The 21,920-nt window shown below is 47.4% G+C and overlaps 1 protein-coding gene across 1 annotated transcript in view; it reads left to right on the forward strand.

Moving 5' to 3' along the window:
• Positions 1-21,920, forward strand: part of FAM135B (family with sequence similarity 135 member B) — a 145,126-nt gene that overhangs the window by 26,452 nt on the left and 96,754 nt on the right. Inside the window, exon 2 of the mRNA XM_015411299.1 lies at positions 510-589. Coding sequence (XP_015266785.1) covers positions 510-589 — 80 coding nt within the window. The remainder of the gene's footprint in view (positions 1-509; positions 590-21,920) is intronic.

Genomic DNA, 21,920 nt, shown 5'->3' on the forward strand with positions numbered 1-21,920 from the left:
CTCACAGGGTATCTGTTGTGGGGAGGGGGAGGGGAAGGAGTTTGTAAGCTGGTCTGAGACTCCAAGTGAAGGGTGGGGTATAAATCCAATATCCTCCTCCTCCTCCTCCTCCTCTTCTTCTTCTTCTTCTTCTTCTTCTTCTTCTTCTTCTTCTTCTTCTTCTTCTTCTTCTTCTTCTTCTTCTTCTTCTTCTTCTTCTTCGTGTTTGCCTGCACAAGTTTAACAAGCTTCCCCTTTAAACATCCCTCAATGAAGTTTTGCATATTCAACTAGTATGCTTGGAAAAATGTGAGAGGTTTTGGGCTCTGTAGGTGTTTTCCATCAGTGGTGAAATTTACAGCCACTCTTTGGGTAGAAACCTCGACCGCTGCTCAGAAATTCTATAGACCTTTGCCTGAACTTCTAAATTAATTTTTGGTAAAGTTTGGTGACTAGGAAACATTAAAAAAACCATTTTATTTACTAACTGTCATTATAATAGCATTATTTTTTCTGACTGTTTTCTGTAGGTATTACCTGCTGCATGCAAGTCTGAGAGTCCCATCCAGGATCCCACACCGATTGTCAACAACGGTCGTGGAACAAACAGGTAAGGGGAAAAGAGAGGGAGATGATCTAAATGGAAACAAAGCATAATAGATCTGGCCATGCTGGTGGACCTCCTGATGGCCCCTGGGTTTTGGCCACTGAGTGACACAGAGTGTTGGACTGGATGAGCCATTGGCCTGATCCAACATGGCTTCTCTTATGTTCTGGCCCCACTGGTGGACTTCCTGAGGGCACCTGGGTTTTCGCCACTGTGTGACACAGAGTGTTGGACTGGATGAGCCATTGGCCTGATCCAACATGGCTTCTCTTATGTTCTGGCCCCACTGGTGGACTTCCTGAGGGCACCTGGGTTTTCGCCACTGTGTGACACAGAGTGTTGGACTGGATGAGCCATTGGCCTGATCCAACATGGCTTCTCTTATGTTCTGGCCCCACTGGTGGACTTCCTGAGGGCACCTGGGTTTTCGCCACTGTGTGACACAGAGTGTTGGACTGGATGAGCCATTGGCCTGATCCAACATGGCTTCTCTTATGTTCTGGCCCCACTGGTGGACTTCCTGAGGGCACCTGGGTTTTCGCCACTGTGTGACACAGAGTGTTGGACTGGATGAGCCATTGGCCTGATCCAACATGGCTTCTCTTATGTTCTGGCCCCACTGGTGGACTTCCTGAGGGCACCTGGGTTTTCGCCACTGTGTGACACAGAGTGTTGGACTGGATGAGCCATTGGCCTGATCCAACATGGCTTCTCTTACGTTCTTCTGTTCTTATAAGTGTTAACAATACATGTGAAAAGATGCAAGATACATAGTAGGGCCGAACTTACAGCAAACTGTACATAACAATGTAGATAGGGTTGCCAGGTCATTCCCCCCGGTGCATGGTGGATCCCCCGATTTCTGGCACTCCCCTTGGCTCTGGCCAGCTGGCTGGCAGGGGAGAAGTACTCCCCCCCCAAAAAAAACCCAACACCAGGCAAGAAGCCAGAAGTAAACATGACGTAGGCACGTTGGTGACGTTGGGTGGGGGCAATGCTCCGGTTTTGGGGCAAACTCTATGGTAGAATCAGCTTCAGACCATAGAGTTTTGCCCCCAAACTAGAGTATGTCCCCCCCCAACATCATTAGCATGCCTACATCACTTCCAGGTGACATAGGCATGTTGTGTTTACTTCCGGATCCATTGTTCCAGCTCCCAGTAAATTCCCCCCACAAGTCTTAGGGATCTGGGAAGCCCATCCAATTAACTGTGTGACTCATTGAATCAAAGGTTTGCCAAGAGGTAGGGTTGCCAGCTCCAGGATGGGAAATACCTGGATATTTTTTTGGGGGGGGGATTCTGAGGAGGGTGGGGTCTAGGGAGGGGAGGGACTTTGATGAGGCATAGTGCCATACAGTCCACTTTCCACAGTGTCACCTGGAGATCAGTTGTAACAATGGGAAATCTCTGCCCATTTTGTTGCACTGTTTAGGAGCGCGGACTCTAATCTGGGAGAACCGGGTTTGATTCCCCGCTCCTCCACATGCAGCTGCTGGTGTGACCTTGGGTCAGGCACAAGTTCTCTCAGAGCTGTTCTCTCAAGGGCAGTTTCTGTCAAGAGCTCTCTCAGCCCACAGGGTGTCTGTTGTGGGAGGGGAAGGGAAAGGAGAAGCTGCTCTGAGACTCTGAGTGAAGGGCAGGGTATGAATCCAATCTCCTCCTCCTCCTCTTTTATTTATTTATTTATTTATTATATTTATAATCCGCCCTCCCCGCAAGCGGGCTCAGGGCAGCTCACACTGCCTGGCTCAGTGCCAGACTCATATATAACACATTAGAGCTTAAAACATTATCAAAACATCTAAAAACATTTAAACAATCAACATTTAAATAAATGTACTCTGTAGTTGTTTACCAAGATGGCATAGCATGTCATGTAGCTCCACAGCTACTGGCTCACAAGTGGTTTGACTCTGCCTCACTACAGCCAGTCTCTACCCCAGATATTATTGGTGGTCATTGGTGGTGATAAGGGCAGCTCCTAGTTGAAAGCCTGGTGGAAGAGCTCTAGGGTTGCCAAGTCAATTTTTCTTACCGGCCGGGGAGCCTCGCCGGGCTTCGGGAGCCATCTGTTGATGTGCGCGCACGCACCACCAGCACGTCACCGGACGTGATGCGCGACGTCGATCACATTGAAGGCGTGGCCCCGATCGTCTGAGGGAAAACCATAGAGTTTTCCCTCCGACGATCGGGGCCATGCCCCCAATGTGATTGACATGGTTGCGCCGCCTCCGGTGATGCAGCCATGCTGTGCTTCGGGGGGTGGGGGTGGAGTTCCCCCGGGGCCTGATTCCATGGCAGCGGGAATCGGGCTTCCGAAGCGGGGGTTTACCCGCCCCCCGCCCCCACATGGCAGCCCTAAAGCACTCCGTCTTGCAGGCTCTGCGGAGCTCCATAAGATCCCGCAGGGCCCTGATCTCTTCCGGGAGCTCGTTCCACCAGTACGGAGTCGCCACTGAGAAAGCCCTGGCTCTAGTGGCCGCGAGCCTGGCCTCCCTAGGGCCTGGAACGACCAGTCGATGTTGCATCCCCGACCGTAGCGCTCGCTGGGGTATATATGGGGAAAGGCGGTCCCTCAGGTATGTCGGACTACCTGGAGATGGCAACCCTACCAAGCAGTGCTCCCTGTAAGCTGCGGAGTCTTGTGAGCAAAAATTCTACTTTGTGAGCTCCTGGCATTAAAGTTGTGAACGAGCCATTTGGCTACTGCATAAATTAGTTTACTCTGGAGCCCTCCTTCCCCAGCTAAGACAAAGATGGGTGAGCTAGAGGCTAAACAACTGTGAGCTAGCTCACACTAACTCAGCTTAGAGGGAACACCACTACCAAGTGACGGGTGCTCTGAGAAGCCCCAGCGCAGAAGTTCTTGTACCCACCCAACCTACTAGGAAGGAGGTCCTATCATTTCCCATCGAATCTACTTCCAGACCAGCAACATCACAGGTGTAGTTCAGAGCACCATTAACTCTCTCTAGCTTCTGCAAATGTTAAAGGCCATCTCATTTTAATACAAGTTTGCATCTGAACAAAATCTTCCCATCTGCTGATTTAAATACAATTCAGTGAAGGAGCATTCTGTGTGTGTGTGTGTGTGTGTGAGTGTTTGCATTCTACAAAAGATGTGTTTGATGAGGCCTTTAAAGCTGTCCCAACAAGTTTGTGCAGCTCCTTGTTCAGTCAAGCAAAAAGAGAATCAAGACTGGGAATTGTCTCAAATTGCTGCCATTAGCCTCAATAATGCTTGGGGAAGCACTTTTCTGCCTCCATCAAACTGAAGTGGATTGAGGGTCCTTTGGAGCGCAAGAGGGAGGAGGCAGAGCGACTGCCTCCTGATTTAGTCTTGGAGGCTTAATAAAACCGCTGGGATAATACAAAATAATTTACAGGTTAGAGGTTTGTTTTTGTTGTTGTTGTTTTTTTAAAGGTGTAAAAAGCTGTATTAAGAATGCTGATGTAACTGGAAAAATTTGATTGCAATATACTATAGCAACTATGCGGCAGGAAAGTTACAGTAACACGTACCAGTTTGGTGTAGTGGTTAAGTGCGCGGACTCTAAATCACTGCCACAGGAGGGGGTGGCAGCTACAAGCATGGGTGGCTTCAAGAGGGAACTGAAGAAAGAGAGGGAGCAGAGGTCCATCAGCGGCTATTAGCCACAAGGTATAGATAGGAACTCTCAGTCTGGAACAAGGGATGCTCTCTATTCTTGGTGCTTGGGGGGGGGCAACAGTGGGAGGGCTTCTAGTGTCCTGGCCCCACTGCTGGGCCTCCTGATGGCACCTGGTATTTTTGTATAAGAGACCTCCCAGTTGATAAACGATCAGAGTCATCAAAACAACCAGGGAAATGTTTTGTACATAACATTTTGTATATAACGCAATAGATACTATATTGAGGTTTTATACAAAGTGTAAATTCATTTTCAAAGTGCTTGATTCATAAATTTATAAAATACCACCTATTAATTCATACATAAGGTAAAGGTTCCCTTGCTCGAAAGCCAGTCGAATCCGACTCTAGGGTTGCGGTGCTCATCTCCGTTTCAAAGCCGAAGAGCCAGCGCTGTCCGAAGACGTTTCCGTGGTCATGTGGCCGGCATGACTAAACACCAAGGCGCACGGAACGCTGTCACCTTCCCACCAAAGTGGTACCTATTTATCTACTTGCAATTTCTTGCTTTCGAACTGCTAGGTTGGCAATTCATACATAAGAATCTCAATATTATAAGCAGATCACAATACTAAGAGAATCACAGTACATCAATATATTAACGAAGCTTCCGGCTTGAGTCCTCGTTTCGCTCCTAAACTTCCTCAGAAGTAAGTTCTCTTACGACTTCCTCGGAAGTAAATTCCCTTATCCATCATTTTGCATTTAGTGAGTGTCGCCTCTTTTGTTTTCCACTGGCCTGATCCAACATTGGCTTCTCTTATGTCCTTATGCTGATATACAGGGCTGCCAGATGATTTCAACAAAAATACTGGGCACACTTCTTGACTAAGGGTTGCCAGTGCCAGGATGGAAATACCTGGAGGTTTTGGGGGTGGAGCTGGAAGAGGGAACGGCATGCCATAGAGTCCAATTTTCCAAGTGGCCATTTTCTCCAGGTGAACTGATCTCTGTAACCCGGAGATCAGTTGTTCTTTTGCCCCCAACTTAATACCTCTCTATTGAGTTCAGCATTTTATTAAGCCACTGTTAACATGACAATAGCAATATTAACATAATACAATATAATAAAATATAAATCTAAACAATAATAATTAACCCCTAAGAGTAGTTAGCTTACAAGATGTGCAATATACTACAGCAACAATGTGGCAGGAATGTTGCAGTAACATTGCAATAGCAATATTATAAACATCTCTCCCTTATAATAAAAGAGTAGTGGGTGCCAAAATTCTAAAGTTGGCCCCTTTAGTGTATGGATGCTTGAACTGTCAGTCAGAAGACGCTTCTGAAAGAGCAATTCTTGAAAGAGCTCTCTCAGTCCCATCCACCTCACAGGGTGTCTGTTGTGGGGAAGGGAAGAGAAAGGAGTTTGTAAGCCGCCCTCAGACTCGAGTGAAGAGCAGGGTATAAATCCAATCTCCTCCTCCTCCTCCTCTTCCTCTATATAAATGCATAATAATAAATGAAAATAGAAACAATAATAATCAGTAACTAACAGTAGTTATAGGAGCTGCGGTGGCTCAAGTGGTTAAGACGCTGAACTGCAGGTCGAGACCTGCCAACATAGCAGTTCGAAAGCAAGAAATTGCAAGTAGATAAATAGGTACCACTTCAGTGGGAAGGTAACAGCATTCCGTGCACCTTGGTGTTTAGTCATGCTGGCCACATGACCATGGAAATGTCTTCAGACAGTGCTGGCTCTTCGGCTTTGAAAGGGAGATGAGCACTGCAACCCTAGAGTCGGATTCGACTGGCTTTCGAGCAAGGGAACCTTTACCTTTAACAGTAGTTAGCATACAGAAAGCGCAGGGGCACTTCATTAACTGAGCCGTGGGGAAAGTATATAGTACTGAAATTCGTTCCTACGGGGATATTCCAGACTTGACTTGGAAACGTTGGTAAACAACATTCACAGCTAATCAATAGTATTAAGAGCGATTAGTAGCTTTTAGATAAGCAGACCTCGCAGGAAGGAATTTGTGAGTTGACACGTACTCTAGAATGGGATTCTCACCAAAGTCAAGATCTAGGAAACAATTTGTATCATAATGAGCAATCAGTTAGCTTTTGTATCACATAGACATCCCCATTTTTATTTTTATTTTCCAAACCACAGCTTTAGCTTTGGCACTGTCGGCTTTCCACTTGAGGCAATGGCAGTTTTTGCTGCCACCAATAGTGTTGGAATCAGGTCTTTCCTAACGTTTGGAAGAGAGGGATCAGGCCAAGAATGCAAGAATATAATTTCAGGCCTAAAAGGAGCGTTGTAACCCGTTATCTCACGTATCAGTTGTAAGAGACGATCTCCGGCCACCACCTGGAAGCTGGCAACCTTACACCAACCCTCCATGCTATGAAAACTTTAACAACAACATTGTATGTTACATCTTCTTTCCCCCTTTATTAATCAATTGACGGCACTTTGCAGAAGGAGCAGGACCACGAGGGAACATCACTCAGTGACAGAGAACTGGGAACCGGTGGGAGAGGGAGGTTTGGAAAAGTTGGTGAAAATAATTAGATATTCGGAGCGTGCAATGAATCTTTGTTCACTGGAGAGGAGGCATTTTCTTTCTATGTAAAAATCTTTGTTTCTAAAGGGAAGGGTACACAGGAAATCTACAGAACAACAAACACTTCAGGCTACATGCTTGCTATTACTAGCACACAACATCTTTACACTTTGACCCCATGGTCTACAACAATGGAGATTCTTCTTTGACCTCTAGAAGGAAATCACCTGAATACGTTAAGCAATGATTGTTAGTAAATAGGCTTCAGTTTCCCAGGCTTTCTTCCCATTGGCTTTGTGTCAGGCTCCCTTCCCTGTCAGTCTAAACAATAGCACTCAAGGTAAAGAGATTAACCCTATTTAGACCTTGCAACACACATATTTCCAACAGGGGGGACTTACCAGGAGCAGCAGGGAGGCCCAGGAGACATATGACATGTCTGTCACTGTCCACATGACCTGGAAATTACATCATCACATCCAAGATGTTGGGGCAACACTCTGGTACTGTATTTCTATTGGGGTGGAACCATTTTGGTGTAGTGGTTAGCTGCCCAGACTCTAATCTGGGAGAACTGGGTTTGATTCCCCACTCCTCCAAATGCAGATGCTGGTGTGACCCTGGGTCTGTCATAAGTTCTTTCAGAGCTGTTCTCTCAAGGGCAGTTCTGAGAGAGCTCTCTCAGCCCCACCTACCTCACAGGGTGTCTGTTGTGGGGAGGGGAAGGGAAAGGAGATTGTAAGCCACTCTAAGACTCCTTTGGTTAGTAAAGAGTGGGGTATAAATCCAATCTCTTCTCTCTTCTCTTCATTATCCCGATCCATCTTCTGCCTGAAGACTACCCAGTTTACATGGTGTCCAAACTCAGACATTGGACTCAATGGTATGTTTGGTGTAACCAGTTTGGTGTGGTGGTTAGGAGCACAGACTTGAATCTGGAAGAACCAGGTTTGATACCACACAATGCTGCTTGTGTGAATTTAGGCAGATCATGAGAGGGGGGGCAGACAGGGTTGCATCAGGGTTTAGTCCTCGTGGCCCTTTCTTACACACCCAGGGAAATGCTGATCACCATTTTGGGGTTAGGAAGCAATTTTTCTTCAGGCCAGTTTGTCCGGGGATCCTGGAGGGTTTTTTTCTGTTGTCTTCTGGGCATGGAAGGGTGTTTGAGGGGGGTATTTGTGAATTTCCTGTATTGTGCAGTGGGTTGGACTAGATGACCCTGGAGGTCCCTTCCAACTCTAAGATTCTGTGATTCTAAGGTCAGTATTACCTGCTGTGATTGGCAGTGATGCTCCAGGGTCTGAGGCGGAGAAGAGTGTTTCTTATCACCCACTACCAGGTCCCTTTTAAGTGGAGATTCCAGGAACTGAACCTGGGACAATCTGCATGCTGAACAGTTGCTCTATCACCGAGACATGTCACTGTTCTGAGGTAAGAGGGCCGACTGCCTGGCCCTTTAAATAGAGATGCCAGGGATTGAACCCAACCCGGGACCTTTTACATGCAAAACTGAGGAGGGTAAGCAAGGTGATTAAGGAGCTGTGACACCTTCCCTGTGAGGAAATGTTGAAGAGTCTGGGACTTTTCAGTTTAGAAGAGATGACTAAGATGGTACATGACTCCGAAAAAAATAGCAAATATGAACCAAAATATGTCTAATAGATGTTGGAAATGTAAAAAAACATGAAGGCTCATTTTACCATATGTGGTGGACTTGTGAAAAAGCTGTGGATTTCTGGACGAAAATCCACAGCGAAATGCAGAAAATATTACAATGCTCTTTTAAAAAAGCACCGGAAATTCTGCTTTTGGGACTAAAAATGGAAGAAGTCAATGTGACAAAAAAACCCTTAATCTGGTACTTAATAACGACAGCAAGAATGATATATGCACAATACTGGAAACTGGAAAAAGTACCAGAGATTGAGGACTGGATACAAAAAGTTCTGTTCATGGCAGAAATGGACAAAATTACAAAGAAACTGAACAACAAAGAAGATGAAGAATTTTTTGAAGAATGGAAGGACTTTAAAAACTATCTGGAAAAGAACTGGGATGTGGAAAAAAACTTACTGTGTTTAGAACAATATTAAGTAAAAGGATGTTATCTTTTAAAGCGATAAGAAATATGATGTTAGTAACTAATGAAATATATATAAGTGTGGGGAAAGGGGTGAAAGCATTGCGGGAAGCCACAGGAGGGGGGAAGGTGTAAAGAATGTAGGGTAAGTGATATATATATATTTTCTTTTTAAAGATTTAATGGTTAAATGTTGGATACCTACGATTGAAAAATAATAAAAAATTTGTTTACCAACAGAAGAGATGACTAAGGAAGGACATGATGTGTGGGGTGGAGAGAATTGTGCATGGGGTGGAAAGAATTGACATAGGGAACTTTTTCTCCCTCCCAAAATACTAGAACGGAAGGGCATCTAATTAAGCTGATGGGCAGTAGGTTCAGGGCGGACAAAAATACGACTTTACACAGAGGGAGGTTAAAATGTGGAATTTTCTGCCAGGGGAAGTAGTGATGGCCACAGGAATAAGCGGCGTTAAAAGGGGATTAGACAGATCCATGGAGGATAAGTTAATCAATGGCTACTAGCAGGGGTCATTTGGTAGCAAAAGAGGTGCAGGAGCTCATTAGCATAACTCATTAGGATAACTTATTTGCATATGCCACACCCCCTGACATCACCGGAAGTGTGTCAGAAGGCAACACCCACTGCAACTTACCTGGCTGCTTCTTGCTCCTAATGCCCCGGGGCTGCTGGGAGCAGGGGGGGAGCCTGTTTGGTGTAGTGGTTAAGTGTGCAAACTCTAATCTGGGAGAACCGGGTTTGATTCCCCACTCCTCCACTTGCACCTGCTGATGTGACCTTGGGTCAGTCACAAGCTCTGGCACAGCTGTCCTTGAAAAAGAGCAGTTTGTGTCAGAGTTCTCTCAGCCCCACCCACCTCGCAGGGTGTCTGTTGTGGGGAGGGGAAGGGAAAGGAGTTTGTAAGCCGCTCTGAGACTCCAAGTGAAGGGCGGGGTATAAATCCAATCTCTTCTTCTTCTTCTTCTTCTTGCATGTGCCCGCCCCCTGGGCTCTTTACTGCCGGAGCTCCGCTCCTGTGCGCTCCTGCAGGAAATGACCCCTGGCTACTAGCCATGGTGACTGAGGAGAACCTCCACATTCAAAGGCAGCCTCTGAACCCCAGTGCTAGAAGGCAATGTCAGGGGAAGGCCTCGGTTTCTATGCCCTGTTGTTGGCTGTCCAGAGGAACTGCTTGGCCTCTGTGTGAGACAAGATGGTGGACTAGACGGACCTCTGGCCTGATCCAGCAGGACTCTTCTTATGTTTGTAAAACTGATGCTCCGCCACTGAGCCACGGGCCCTCCCTGTCCCCCTTTGCTACTTATCCTTCACATCCAGGCAGCCACCTAGGATGGAGACAGTTGCATCTGGATGAAATATATTGCTGGGTGTCACCCGCATATTGATGGCACAGAACTCCAAAGTCACAGGCGATCTCATTAAGCGATCGGACATAAATTTTGAGCCACCGTAGGGGAAAGGGATGTATTGCCGAGACACCTGTCATGCCGGCTCCCAGGTAAATGACTCGCTGTCTCTGACAACAACTCTCTGCGTCGGACTGGACAAGAATGATTGAAACGGCCGACGAGAAGGTAGAAGGTGGATTTTTAAACAACCTTATTCCCAGAATCTCGGGCGGTGTGCCAGTGAAGAACTGCTAGAAGAGTGCGGCCGATTTGAACCATGGGGTGACGCTTCACTAGGCAACTTTCAGAGGGGGGCGTTTTAAAAAGTTGGGGGGCACGGGCCAGGTGGGGAGGGAGCCATGTCATTGCCACTGCTGTGGCAGCTATTGTCACACTGTGATTCACAACACGGAGGAGAAGAAGAAGAAGAAAGAAGAAGAAAGAAGAAAGAAGAAGAGAAGGAGGAGGAGGAGGAGGAGGAGGCAGAGTGGCTTACAAACTCCCTTTCCCTTCCCCTCCCCACAACAGACACCCTGGGAGGCAGGTGGGGCTGAGAGAGCTCTGACAGAAACTGCTCTTTTTCAAGAACAGCTCTTATCAGACATGGCTTGCCCAAGGTCATCCAACCAGGTGCAAGTGGAGGAGTGGGGAATCAAACCCGGTTCTCCCAGATTAGAGTCCGCGCACTCAACCACTACACCAAACTGGCTCTCCGAGAGATGGGGGTGCTGGATTGACTACCCCACCGCCACTGCCACTTTACTTCTTTCTTGCACCCTGTGGAGGGTGGGGCTGGCTGGCAAGGTCGCGGGTAGGGATGTGCATTCTGTCGGTCTTTCCCCCCACTATACAGAACAATGGAGGGGATGGGGGCAACCTGTTTGGGGGCCGATAGAATTGGACCCCCTGGTCCAATGCTCTTCAAACTTGGTGGGTATCTTGGGAAGAGGCTCTAGCAGCTATCCTGCATGTTTGGAGCCTCTCCCTCAAACCCCTTCCCCTCCAGGCTCCAGAATATACTCTATGTTTTTGCCATTGACTTCAATGGCCCATAGGATATAATGGGGCCGAAATTGACATTTGGCTGGCCCAAAGACTCCCGAATGGGCTCCTACTGCCGAAATTGACATGCAGGAGTCTTTCTGCCAGCCGAAATTGATTCTGCCCAATTAGGCAAAATCCGAATCGACCAATTTTTTTTAAAAAAATTTTTTGTGGCACACCCCTAGTGAGGGCAGGAGCGAGACTCTGCCGGGACTCCAGCAGGTAGACTCAGCTCCAGTAGGCAGGCTCAGTGAGGGCGATAAAATCCTTATTTTATTTGTTTGTGCCGTGGTGCAGCCATGCACCACGGCACAAACAAATAAAATAAGGATTTTTCGGGGGCGTCTGGGCTGGATGTGCCCCACTGTAGCTACGGGGACCCCACTGTAGCTACGGGCCTGGCCATGTTGGTCTTCAGGAGGGCAGCTCGATTGGAGTCCAGTAGCACTGTAAAGCCCAAGAAGATTTTTAGGGGGGTGAACTTTGGAGAGTCAAAGCTCCCTTCAGAGTACCCCCAAATATTGTAGGTTTCTAAGGTGCTACTGGATCTCAGATCCAGCTCTTCACCAGGCAGGGAGCCAGTTTGGTGTAGTGGTTAGCTGCGAGGACTCTAAGCTGGGAGAACGGGGTTTGATTCCCCACTCCTCCACTTGCACCTGGCTGGATGACCTTGGGCAAGCCGTAGTTCTGATAAGGGCTGTTCTTGAAAAAGAGCAGTTTCTGTCAGAGCTCTCTCAGCCCCACCTGCCTCCCAGGGTGTCTGTTGTGGGGAGGGGAAGGGAAAGGGAGTTTGTAAGCCACTCTGAAACACCTTTGGGTAGTGAAGGGTTTTTCTTATCACCCACTACCAGGTCCTCTTTAAGTGGAGATTCCTGGAACTGAACCTGGGACAATCTGCATGCTGAACAGATGCTCTATCACTGAGACATGTCACTGGTCAGAGGTAAGAGGGCCGACTGCCTGGCCCTTTAAATAGAGATGCCAGGGATTGGTCCTGGGACCTTTTACATGCAAAACTGAGGAGGGTAAGCAAGGTGATTAAGGAGCTGTGACACCTTCCCTGTGAGGAAATGCTGAAGAGTCCGGGACTTTTCAGTTTAGAAGGACATGATGCATGGGGTGGAGAGAATTGTGCATGGGGTGGAAAGAATTGACTGGCTGCCAACCGGGGGACAGGGAGCGGGCGCTTTGGGACGGGACGGGCCCCCATTGGAAGACGGGCCACCTGAGCCAGCCCCAGCCCCGCTGAGTGGCCGCTGCTGCCGAGAGGCTGGCCAGGCCACCACGGGTCAGAGGGGAGCCCACCGCCATACGGATGCACGGGGCACCTCGGGCGGTGCTTTTGGAGAGGGAGGCACCGTTTTTTGGGGGGGCAGCGCCAAACTGCCCCCGCCCATAGCTCAGCACTTGCCGGACTCGGGGAGAAAGAGGTGGCCAGGGAGATGCAGGGCTTTTGGTGGGGGCTGGGGGGCTTTGGTGGGGGTGCGTGTCCAGTTTGGTGCCCCAAGGGCCAGCTCGCGCTCTAGGAGAATGCCTAGTTCACCTAGCGAGTGAGCCAGCCCTGGTGCTTCACATTAACAATCCGATGCTTGGCAGAGGCGTTATCTTCATAGGTCGCAGGAAGGCTTAATGACTTATTTTGCCTTTGTTTGAGTGGCTGAAGAGGAGGGGGAGGAATGTGTTAGGTGGGGGAGAAGCGATCTCTTCATGGCTTCTGTGCAGGAACATCTGCCCTCTGTCAGAGCATGGCTTCTTCTCTTCAGGGCTGCTACTGTCTGTGTTCATGGAGTCCAGGACTGTGTCAACTATGCTGCTGCTATGGCAGGTGGAAGGGGGGAGGGAGGCTGATGAATAGTCTGTTGCTGTGCTGGAATCAACTTTCATTTCTCCTCCCCTTGTCTTATCTGTTAGCCTAGGCTTGTGACTTTGGTACCATGCTGCTGCTGCTTCTTCTCTGGGAACGCAGACCCATTAGCTTAGGCGCGCTTCCGCCTACTCTCTGATTGGCTCTGACCCATCAGGGGATTCTGTTTTGAATTGAGTATATCTTTGCATTTTGTGCGCTTGCATTTAGTCCTGACACAGAATGTATGCACAGATTACCTGCCTTTACTGTATTCAATAAACTCGAACCTTCTGAAGGGACGTGGTTGAGAACTGATTGCTGCTGTTGGTCCGCATTATAGTACAGCTGTGGATGCAGACGTGCAGGGGCAGAAGGTTTCTGTAGCCCCGGATCTGCATCTGGCTAGGCATACTTCTTAGGCACAAGGCTTCCTTTGGCCACAGTGTGAAGTCCATAGTCCAGCACAGGACACTTTTACTAGGACCACAGTTCTGTCCGTTGCCCTGGCACACACTCGTCACAGTCCAGCGAGGCAGTGATATTAAAGAGTCTTTCATTGTGCCCTCTGAAGTGGCTGCATGGCAACAGCGTTCCCATCCCATCCTCTGATCCCCATAATAATTAAACCATCACGGTTTCTGTTTCAACATCTGTAATACTGGCACTCTGCTAGTCTGCTCTTGCTGAGCCACTTTGGTGTAGTGGTTAGGAGCATGGACTCTAATCGAAGAGAACCAGGTTTCATTCCCCGCTCCTCCACAGACAGCTGCTGGTGTGACCAAGGGCCAGTCACAGTTCTCTCAGAGTTGTTCTCTCAAGAGCAGTTCTTTCACTCAGCCCCACCTACCTCACAGGGTGTCTGTTGTGGGGAGGGGGAGGGAAAGGAGATTGTAAGATGGGCTGAGACTCCTTCGGGTAGTGAAGAGCGGGGTAGAAATGCAATTTCTCCTGTCTTCTTCTTTAAATAGAATCAAGTCTGGCAACCTATGGGAAACTCATTCAACAATGTCATTGGCAGGGCTCTTTTTGTAGCAGGAACTTCTTTGCAAATTAGGTGACACACCACTCATGTAGCCAATCCTCCAAGAGCTTGCAGAGCTCTTCTTACAGGGGCTACTGTAAGCTCTTGGAGGACTGGCTACATTAGGGGTGTGTTGCCTAATACGCAAAGGAGTTCCTGCTACAAAGAGAGCCCTGGGTGATGTCACTTCTGGCATGACTTGGAAGTGATATCATTGTGTCACCCATGATGCCCGTAGCCCCCACCCCAAATTCTATAGTTTGACTATAGTTTGAGGTGAATGCTAGAGCATCACCTACCATAAGGACATCACTTCTGGGTCACACCAGAAGTGATGTAATGACTTTGACATGACACCAATGCCATCCATTTCCCCCATTTTTTCCTGATACCCAGCTGGGCACAGCAGGAAGAGCTAGAAGGGGCGAGGACCTCTCAACGCCCGCTTTCCCGTTCATGTTTGACCACAATAACCTTGAAAAATGAACTTTCTTTTTATGAAACATAACAGAGATAAGTGACTTCATTTATATAACTGGCTTCCACATGAGGAAATTAATAAGAGGTATCTCACTCTTCCATCTTCACATAATGGAATGGCGTTAGAGAAGCAGTTAGCTATCATTCTTGCCAGGAGGCTAATTGGAAATGTCAAAAGGCGAGGTTGAGATGATGGATTGATCACCGAGTGGTGTGACTTTGGTGGGAATAGATTCAGGTGGGTAGCTGGGTTAGTCCGAAGCAACAGAACAAAATCCGAGTCCTGTGGCACCTTTAAGACCAAAAAAGTTTTATTCAAGGTATAAGCTTTCGTGTGCAAGGTACACTTCTTCAGATACAATGAAATGGAAGTTACCAGTCCATACCTATAGGCAGCAAATTAGCATACAACATAATGAAGATGATTAATGCAAGGATCAAACAGGAATAACTGGTGAGACGAAACAGTTTGGTGTAGTGGTTAAGTGCGCGGATTCTAATCTGGGAGAACCAGGTTTGATCCCCCACTCCTCCACATGCAGCTGCTGGCATGACCTTGGGTCAGTCACAAGTTCTCTCAGAGCTGTTCTCTCATAAGCAGTCCTCTAAAGAGGTCTCTCAGCGCCACCTACCTCACAGGGTGTCTGTTGTGGGGAGGGGAAGGGAAAGGAGATTGATTGTAAACTGCTCTGAGACTCCTTCGGGTAGTGAAGGGCGGGGTATAAATCCAATATCTTCTTCTTCTAGTTTCTATGGTCACTGTTTGTTTGGATTTAATTCAGGAGGGAAACATAGTGAAGCAAATAAATATATCAGAATTGGAGACTGATGTGTAAATGTACCCTTCTTAATTGTGGAATGCTGAGACTAATTAACTGAGACCCTGGTTTTATACTTCACCTGTCTCCCCTCAAGCCCTCAAGCCTGAGGTAACTACCAGCATCCTTTTTCTTTAAGGTGGGGTGACTCGTTGTGCAGTGTTAAGTCTCCTCTGTCACCAGATGAGAGAAATACATTTCAAAATACATTTCAATTTACCATTCCAAATTACATTATATTCTACTATTCATTACATTACATTACAATCACTATTCCAATCCAATCTCCTATTCCAAATAAGAAATAAAATAAAATAGAGAGGATGTATGGTGAGAATACATACATAATAACTGAATGAGATTAGCATATGTAGTGAGATAAGAAACCAATATCCCTGTTAAGTCCTGGGGATTCCATCATTCTGAGTGCTGTAATAACTTGTAATCCAGCAATTTCCCTTTCCAGTCTGTTCCTGAAGTTCCTTTGCAATAAAACAACTACTTTGAGAGTCACTGAATGTCCTGGAAGGCTGAAGTATTCTCCTACAGGGTGCTCAGTTTTGTGCTTCTTGATGTCAGATGCCTAGCATTCTTGTCCTTGCCAGTGACTCTTGTCTTTTCATAATGTGATAGCCTCAGTTTAGTCATTTTAGCTTTTAGGGAGAGTTCAGACTTGATTTGATCTTGGACCCACTTATTTGTGTTTTTGGCTGTCCTTATTATCTGTAAAAGTCTCCTCCAGCACCACGGTTCAAATGAACTAACTTCCTTCCTGTCAGCTTTCTTCATTGTTCAACTTTCACACCCATACACAGTAATGCAGAAAAGGGTAACTAGAATGATAAAAGAGTTGGAACACTTTCCCTATGAAGAAAGGTTAACGCGCCTGGGGCTCTTTAGCTTGGAGAAATGACGGCTGAGGGGTGACATGATCGAGGTTTACAAGGTTATGCATGGGATAGGGCAGGTTGAGAAAGAAGTCCTTTTCTCCCTTTCTCACCATACAAGAACTCGTGGGCACTCAATGAAATTGCTGAGCAGTCGGGTTAGAACAGATAAAAGGAAGTACTTCTTCACCCAAAGAGTGATTAACACATGGAATTCACTGCCACAGGAGGTGGTGGCGGCTACAAGCATGGGCGGCTTCAAGAGGGAATGGGATAAACATATGGAGCAGAGGTCCATCAGTGGCTATTAGCCACAAGGTATAGATAGGGACTCTGGGGCAAGTGATGCTCTGTCTTCTTGGTGCTGGGGGGGGCAACAGTGGGAGGGCTTCTAGTGTCCTGGCCCCACTGCTGGACCTCCTGATGGCACCTGGTATTTTTGGCCACTGTGTGACAGAGTGTTGGACTGGATGGGCCATTGGCCTGATCCAACGTTGGCATCTCTTATGTTCTTATAAGAGGGAATTAGATAAGCATATGGAGTAGTGGTCCATCAGTGGCTATTAGCCACAAGGTATAGATAGGGACTCTGGGGCAAGTGATGCTCTGTCATCTTGGTGCTTGGGGGGGGGTCAACAGTGGCAGGGCTTCTAGTGTCCTGGCCCCACTGCTGGACCTCCTGATGGCACCTGGTATTTTTGGCCACTGTGTGACAGAGTGTTGGACTGGATGGGCCATTGGCCTGATCCAACACTGGCTTCTCTTATGTTCTTTGTGTCCAGATCAAGGGAGGTGGTAGTTCCGCACTATTCTGCTATGGTCAGGCCCCACCTGGAGTACTGTGTCCACTTTTGGGCACCACATTTGAGGAAGGATGTTGACAAGCTCGAGCGTGTCCAGAAGAGGGCAACCAGTATGGTGAGAGGGTGGTCCCTCTCTCTCTCCAGGACCTCTATGGTAACCATAGAGTTTTTTCCCTTGAATGATCAAGTGTCCCCCCCACAGTGTACCCTATGCTTTACCTCTGGGTGACATCATTGCGTCGGGCATGTTGGTGTGAATGGGGCACTTTGGAGGCGAGGTTCCCCCCGCCGGCTGGATCGGGGCTGGAGGATTGGGGCCCCCAAAAGCAGGCAACCCCCCCTCCATCCCCTTCAGGGTAATGGCAACACCATGGGGAATACTGTGGTAGGAATTATCTTGCTCTTAGTCACCCAATACTCTACTAGCTACCTGCAATGTCAATCCATCGTGTTGTATTTGACGAGCAGTTAGGAGTAATATCCTCTCTGCAGATATATTTTGTGTGATTACATTACAAGGATTGAGAGGGAAAATAAACCTTCCTATGTTGACCTTGTGCTCCTCAAGACACTGTTACAATGCTGGCCATGTAAATTAATCTGAGAGATGTTAAGCTCCTGGATTCTCAAGCAAGAACCCCTTTTTTTTAATGAAGGAAGAACTTAGAGTCAAGCGACTACATCTTTTTGCATAACAGAGTCATTTTCCTGCTGTTTTTAGTCATGGGGGACTGTAAAGATGCAGGATGCCTCCATTGTTTTTAAATGTATTATGTCTGCCATAAAAGAAATAGCAGCAGGTAGAGGGAGAGAGATTCGCCCCTTTCCTTCCTTTAATCTTGCTGCTTTTACGATGTAGTCTGCCATTCCTTTATGGGTAAGCCTTTCCATTTTATTAATCTTATCCTCCAGAGAGAAAGAAATAATAAGGTCATGCATGACTATGGGAAGAGCAGGTTAGAAGGCAGAGATCAGATTCCCTTGCTCGAAAGCTAGTCGACTCTGACTCTAGGGGACGGTGCCCATCTCCGTTTCCAAGCTGAAGAGCCAGCGCTGTCCGAAGACTTCTCCATGGCCATGGGGCTGGCATGACTAAATGCTGAGGCACATGGAACACTGTTACCTTCCCACCGAAGCTGTCCCTGTTTATCTACTTGCAATTCCTTGCTTTCGAACTGCTGGGTTGGCAGGAGCTAGGGCCAGAGACGGGAGCTCACTACGTCATGCGGCACTCGGGTCTCGAACTGCCGAACTACTGACCTTCCGGTCTGGTGTGAAAATCTGAGCTATGTTAGGGCGTGCTGCTGTCCACTAGGGTTGCCAAGTCCATCTTCCCCCCCCAGCAGGGGACTTTGGGGGTGCTTCTGGAGGGGGTGGGGCATCCTCGACGTGATGACGTCCCGTTGGGGACGTCCGCCGCCCCCCCCCCACCCGTGCACCAGATCTCCAGAAACGACAGTTCCCTGCACTTAAAGGAGCCGGTGTTTCCCTTTTAAATGCAGGAGCCGGCGTTTCCCCTTTAAGAGCAGCCGCGTTTCCCTTTTAAGAGCACGAAGCTGGCATTTCCCTGCAGGCTTGGGAGGGAAGATGGGCTCCACACACTTAAAGGGAGAGAGAGGGTTTTTTTTGGCAACCCTACTGTCCACGTTCCTGATTATTTAGCTAAAAAATCTGGTTGACTGGTCAGATGATGGGGTACCGTGCAAGTCCGATGAACAGCCAAGTAATTTTTCATAGATTGGGTGGTAGGGGACTTAAAAAAAAAGATCTGGGATAGGATTATCAACTCTGACTTGGGAAATTCCTGCAGATTTGGGGGCACTGCTGGGGAGGACAAAGTTTGGGGAGAGAGATCAGCGGGTATTTAGAGTCTGTCCTTCCCCTCCAAGCGAGTTGACCTCTCTTGACTGCAGATCAGTTGCAATCCCAGGAGAGTTCCAAAACCCACCTGGAAGTTGGTAACCCTTCCTGGCAGCAGAGTCAAATGATTTTTCTTGTGTTGGGGAGCAGAATCTTGTGGCTTTTGCTAACCATGGAGGCCTCCTGTTGCGTACTGGCAAAGCTCTTCCCTGTCTCCCGATATCTCTTTACCCTGTGCCTTATAGTGTAATCAAATAGCCCCAGCCTGGCAGAGAATCAAGACAGGTATTATACCATCTCTCCTCTGAAGAGGACCTAAAGAGCCTCTTGCTCAGGATAAAAGAGGAGAGCGCAAAAGTGGGCTTGAAGCTCAACATTAAAAAGGACTCCCAAGAGTCTTCTCCAGCACCATAGTTCTAAAGAATCTATTATTCAGCGCTCGGCCTTCCTCATAGTCCAACTATCATGGCATCTGGCCCCATCACTCCTTGGCAAATAGAAGGGGAAGTCGTGGAAGCAGTGACAGATTTCACGTTCCTGGGATCCCAGATCACCGCAGACTGTGACAGCAGCCATGAAATTAAAAGACCACCTGCTCCTTGGGAGGAAAGCGATGGCGAATGATAAAAAGTAGAGACATCACCCAGCCAACAAAAGTCCGCATGGTCAAAGCAATGGTATTCCCAGTAGTCATGTATGGCTGCGAGAGTTGGACTATGAGGAAGGCCGAGCGCTGAATAATAGATTCTTTAGAACTATGGTGCTGGAGAAGACTCTTGGGAGTCCCTTGGACTGCAAGAAGATCAAATCAGTCAATCCTAAAAGAAATCAGCCCTGACTTTTCCCTGGATGGCCAGATAATGAAACAAGCTCAAATACTTTGACCACCCAATGAGAAGGGAGCACTCATTTGAGAAGATCCTGATACTGGGAAAGATTGAAGGTCAAAGAAGACGGGGACGGCAAAGGTTGAGATGGTTAGACAGTGTCATAGATGCAACGAATATGAAATTGAGCAAACTTCAGAGGACGGTGGAAGACAGGAAGGCCTGGCGTGATCTGGTCCATGGGGTCGCAAAGAGTTGGACTCGACTGTGCGACTGAACAACAACAACAACCTCTGCAGGGCTTTAACTCAAGTTCGGAGGCCCTTATTCAACAGGGCAAATTAACTTCGAGGGAAGAATGACTACCCAGTTCCTCAGCACTATGACTCAAATACATACCTTGCCCCTCGTGACTTCTTTGTTCCAAAGTCCTGAACATAGAACTCCAAAATGTCACATTATTTGGCTCAGGCTTAACAATAACAAAATGAGTGCCTGGTTCATCTGCGTGCATAAGTTGTGCTCAGCATTGGAACAGTCTCCCTTGTAAGATGGTAGATTCTTCACTGCTGGAGGTTTTTAAGTGTCAATTGGAGATCTACTTGGTAACCAGCCTGGGCACGGCAGTATACAGACTGGCTATGATCTCCTGTGATTTCGATGCTATGGCCCTTTTAATACAACCTTTTTTTCCCACTGAATCACACTGACGATTCATATTTGCATATTGAATATGCATTCTGCATCAACAAGCAAAACTTGCATTTTTTGAGCTAACCGGCTGCTTTGTCTAAGATGAAGAGAAAGGCAAACATCTTTCAAAACTTTTAACTGCAGACCCAAACCCTCCCTTCCTCTCTCCATGATCCTGCAAAAGGGGGGGGGGGAAGGGAGGGGAAAAATCCAGGCCCACACATGCAAGACTGACACATTTGGGAGCAGGGAATCCCCTAGTCTCTTCTATTTACTGATCCCTTCTTATGCTTTCTCTGGCTTTTTAACATTTTGCTTATGAAGGAGAACACATCCTCTTTTGTCTCTGGAGAAGGAGGGAAAAGAAAATAGGGTGTGGGGGGTGTCAACCGAAAGAGAGACAAGCAGAAACAGGGGGGGCAGTGGGCAGCACTTGAACATCTGCAGAAACCATTCAACTTTAGAAAGGATTAGTGATGAGAACAAAGTATCACAGCAAAAGGAGTTTTGGTAACTGCGGGGCAACAGTGTGCTGGAAGTGGTCTGAATGCAGATTCCTGTAAAAGAAATACAGAAACAAGAAGAAGCCCCGACACAAGCCAGAAGTGAAAGTTGGAGGGGATTCAGAACAGCAGAAGAGGATGTGCTCAGAAACTGAGGCAAAATACGGGTACAGAAAGAGGGCCTTAAGCTGGCTTTGGCACACACTGTAAAGTTGGTGCCACAAAAGCACCATTGACGCTCCACTTATGCAGAGAGTTCCCTTTTACCCAAGTCCAGTTTACACAATACCTCTTATGGCACCAATTATGCATCGGTGGAAGTCCGGCCAAGAGTGCATTTGAAAGAGGCAATCGTATTAGCTTCTACATATCTGCAGAGAGCTAGTACATCCATTACAATTCTCTTTATGATTTTTTTTTTAAAAAAAACCCCACATAATACCGTCAAATTGCTTTTTTTCTTTGCGGTCCCGCCAAATCGAAGAGAAGAATGCATTTGATCTGTAATGCAATTTGCCCAATGAGTCTCGAATGATGAGATTTAAATGAAAATAAATAGGACGACGTTGCCTGCCTGTTATCGGGCCCGCACATTTTATCCTCCCTCCGCAGTAAACCAAAGTAAATGAGTTTTTCATTTTCATATTTTTTTTTGCTCTCCACGCTTATGCTCTAATGCTTGTCTGAAGAGGGGGGCTGTACAAGGAAGCGTCTCGCTATATGATGTGGAACGTTCTTGAAAGGGTTTGTTAGTATCCAAGACCCGTCTCCAACCAAACCAATGAGCAGAAGCCCAGCCCGGTGTATCGGTTCCTGAGCTGTACGATTTCAGACTACAGGTGGGGGAATTAAATGTCTCAAGCTCCCT

Source organism: Gekko japonicus, unplaced genomic scaffold, assembly GCF_001447785.1.
Source record: "Gekko japonicus isolate JY-2015 unplaced genomic scaffold, Gekko_japonicus_V1.1 scaffold2229, whole genome shotgun sequence".
Taxonomy (NCBI): Eukaryota; Metazoa; Chordata; class Lepidosauria; order Squamata; family Gekkonidae; genus Gekko; species Gekko japonicus.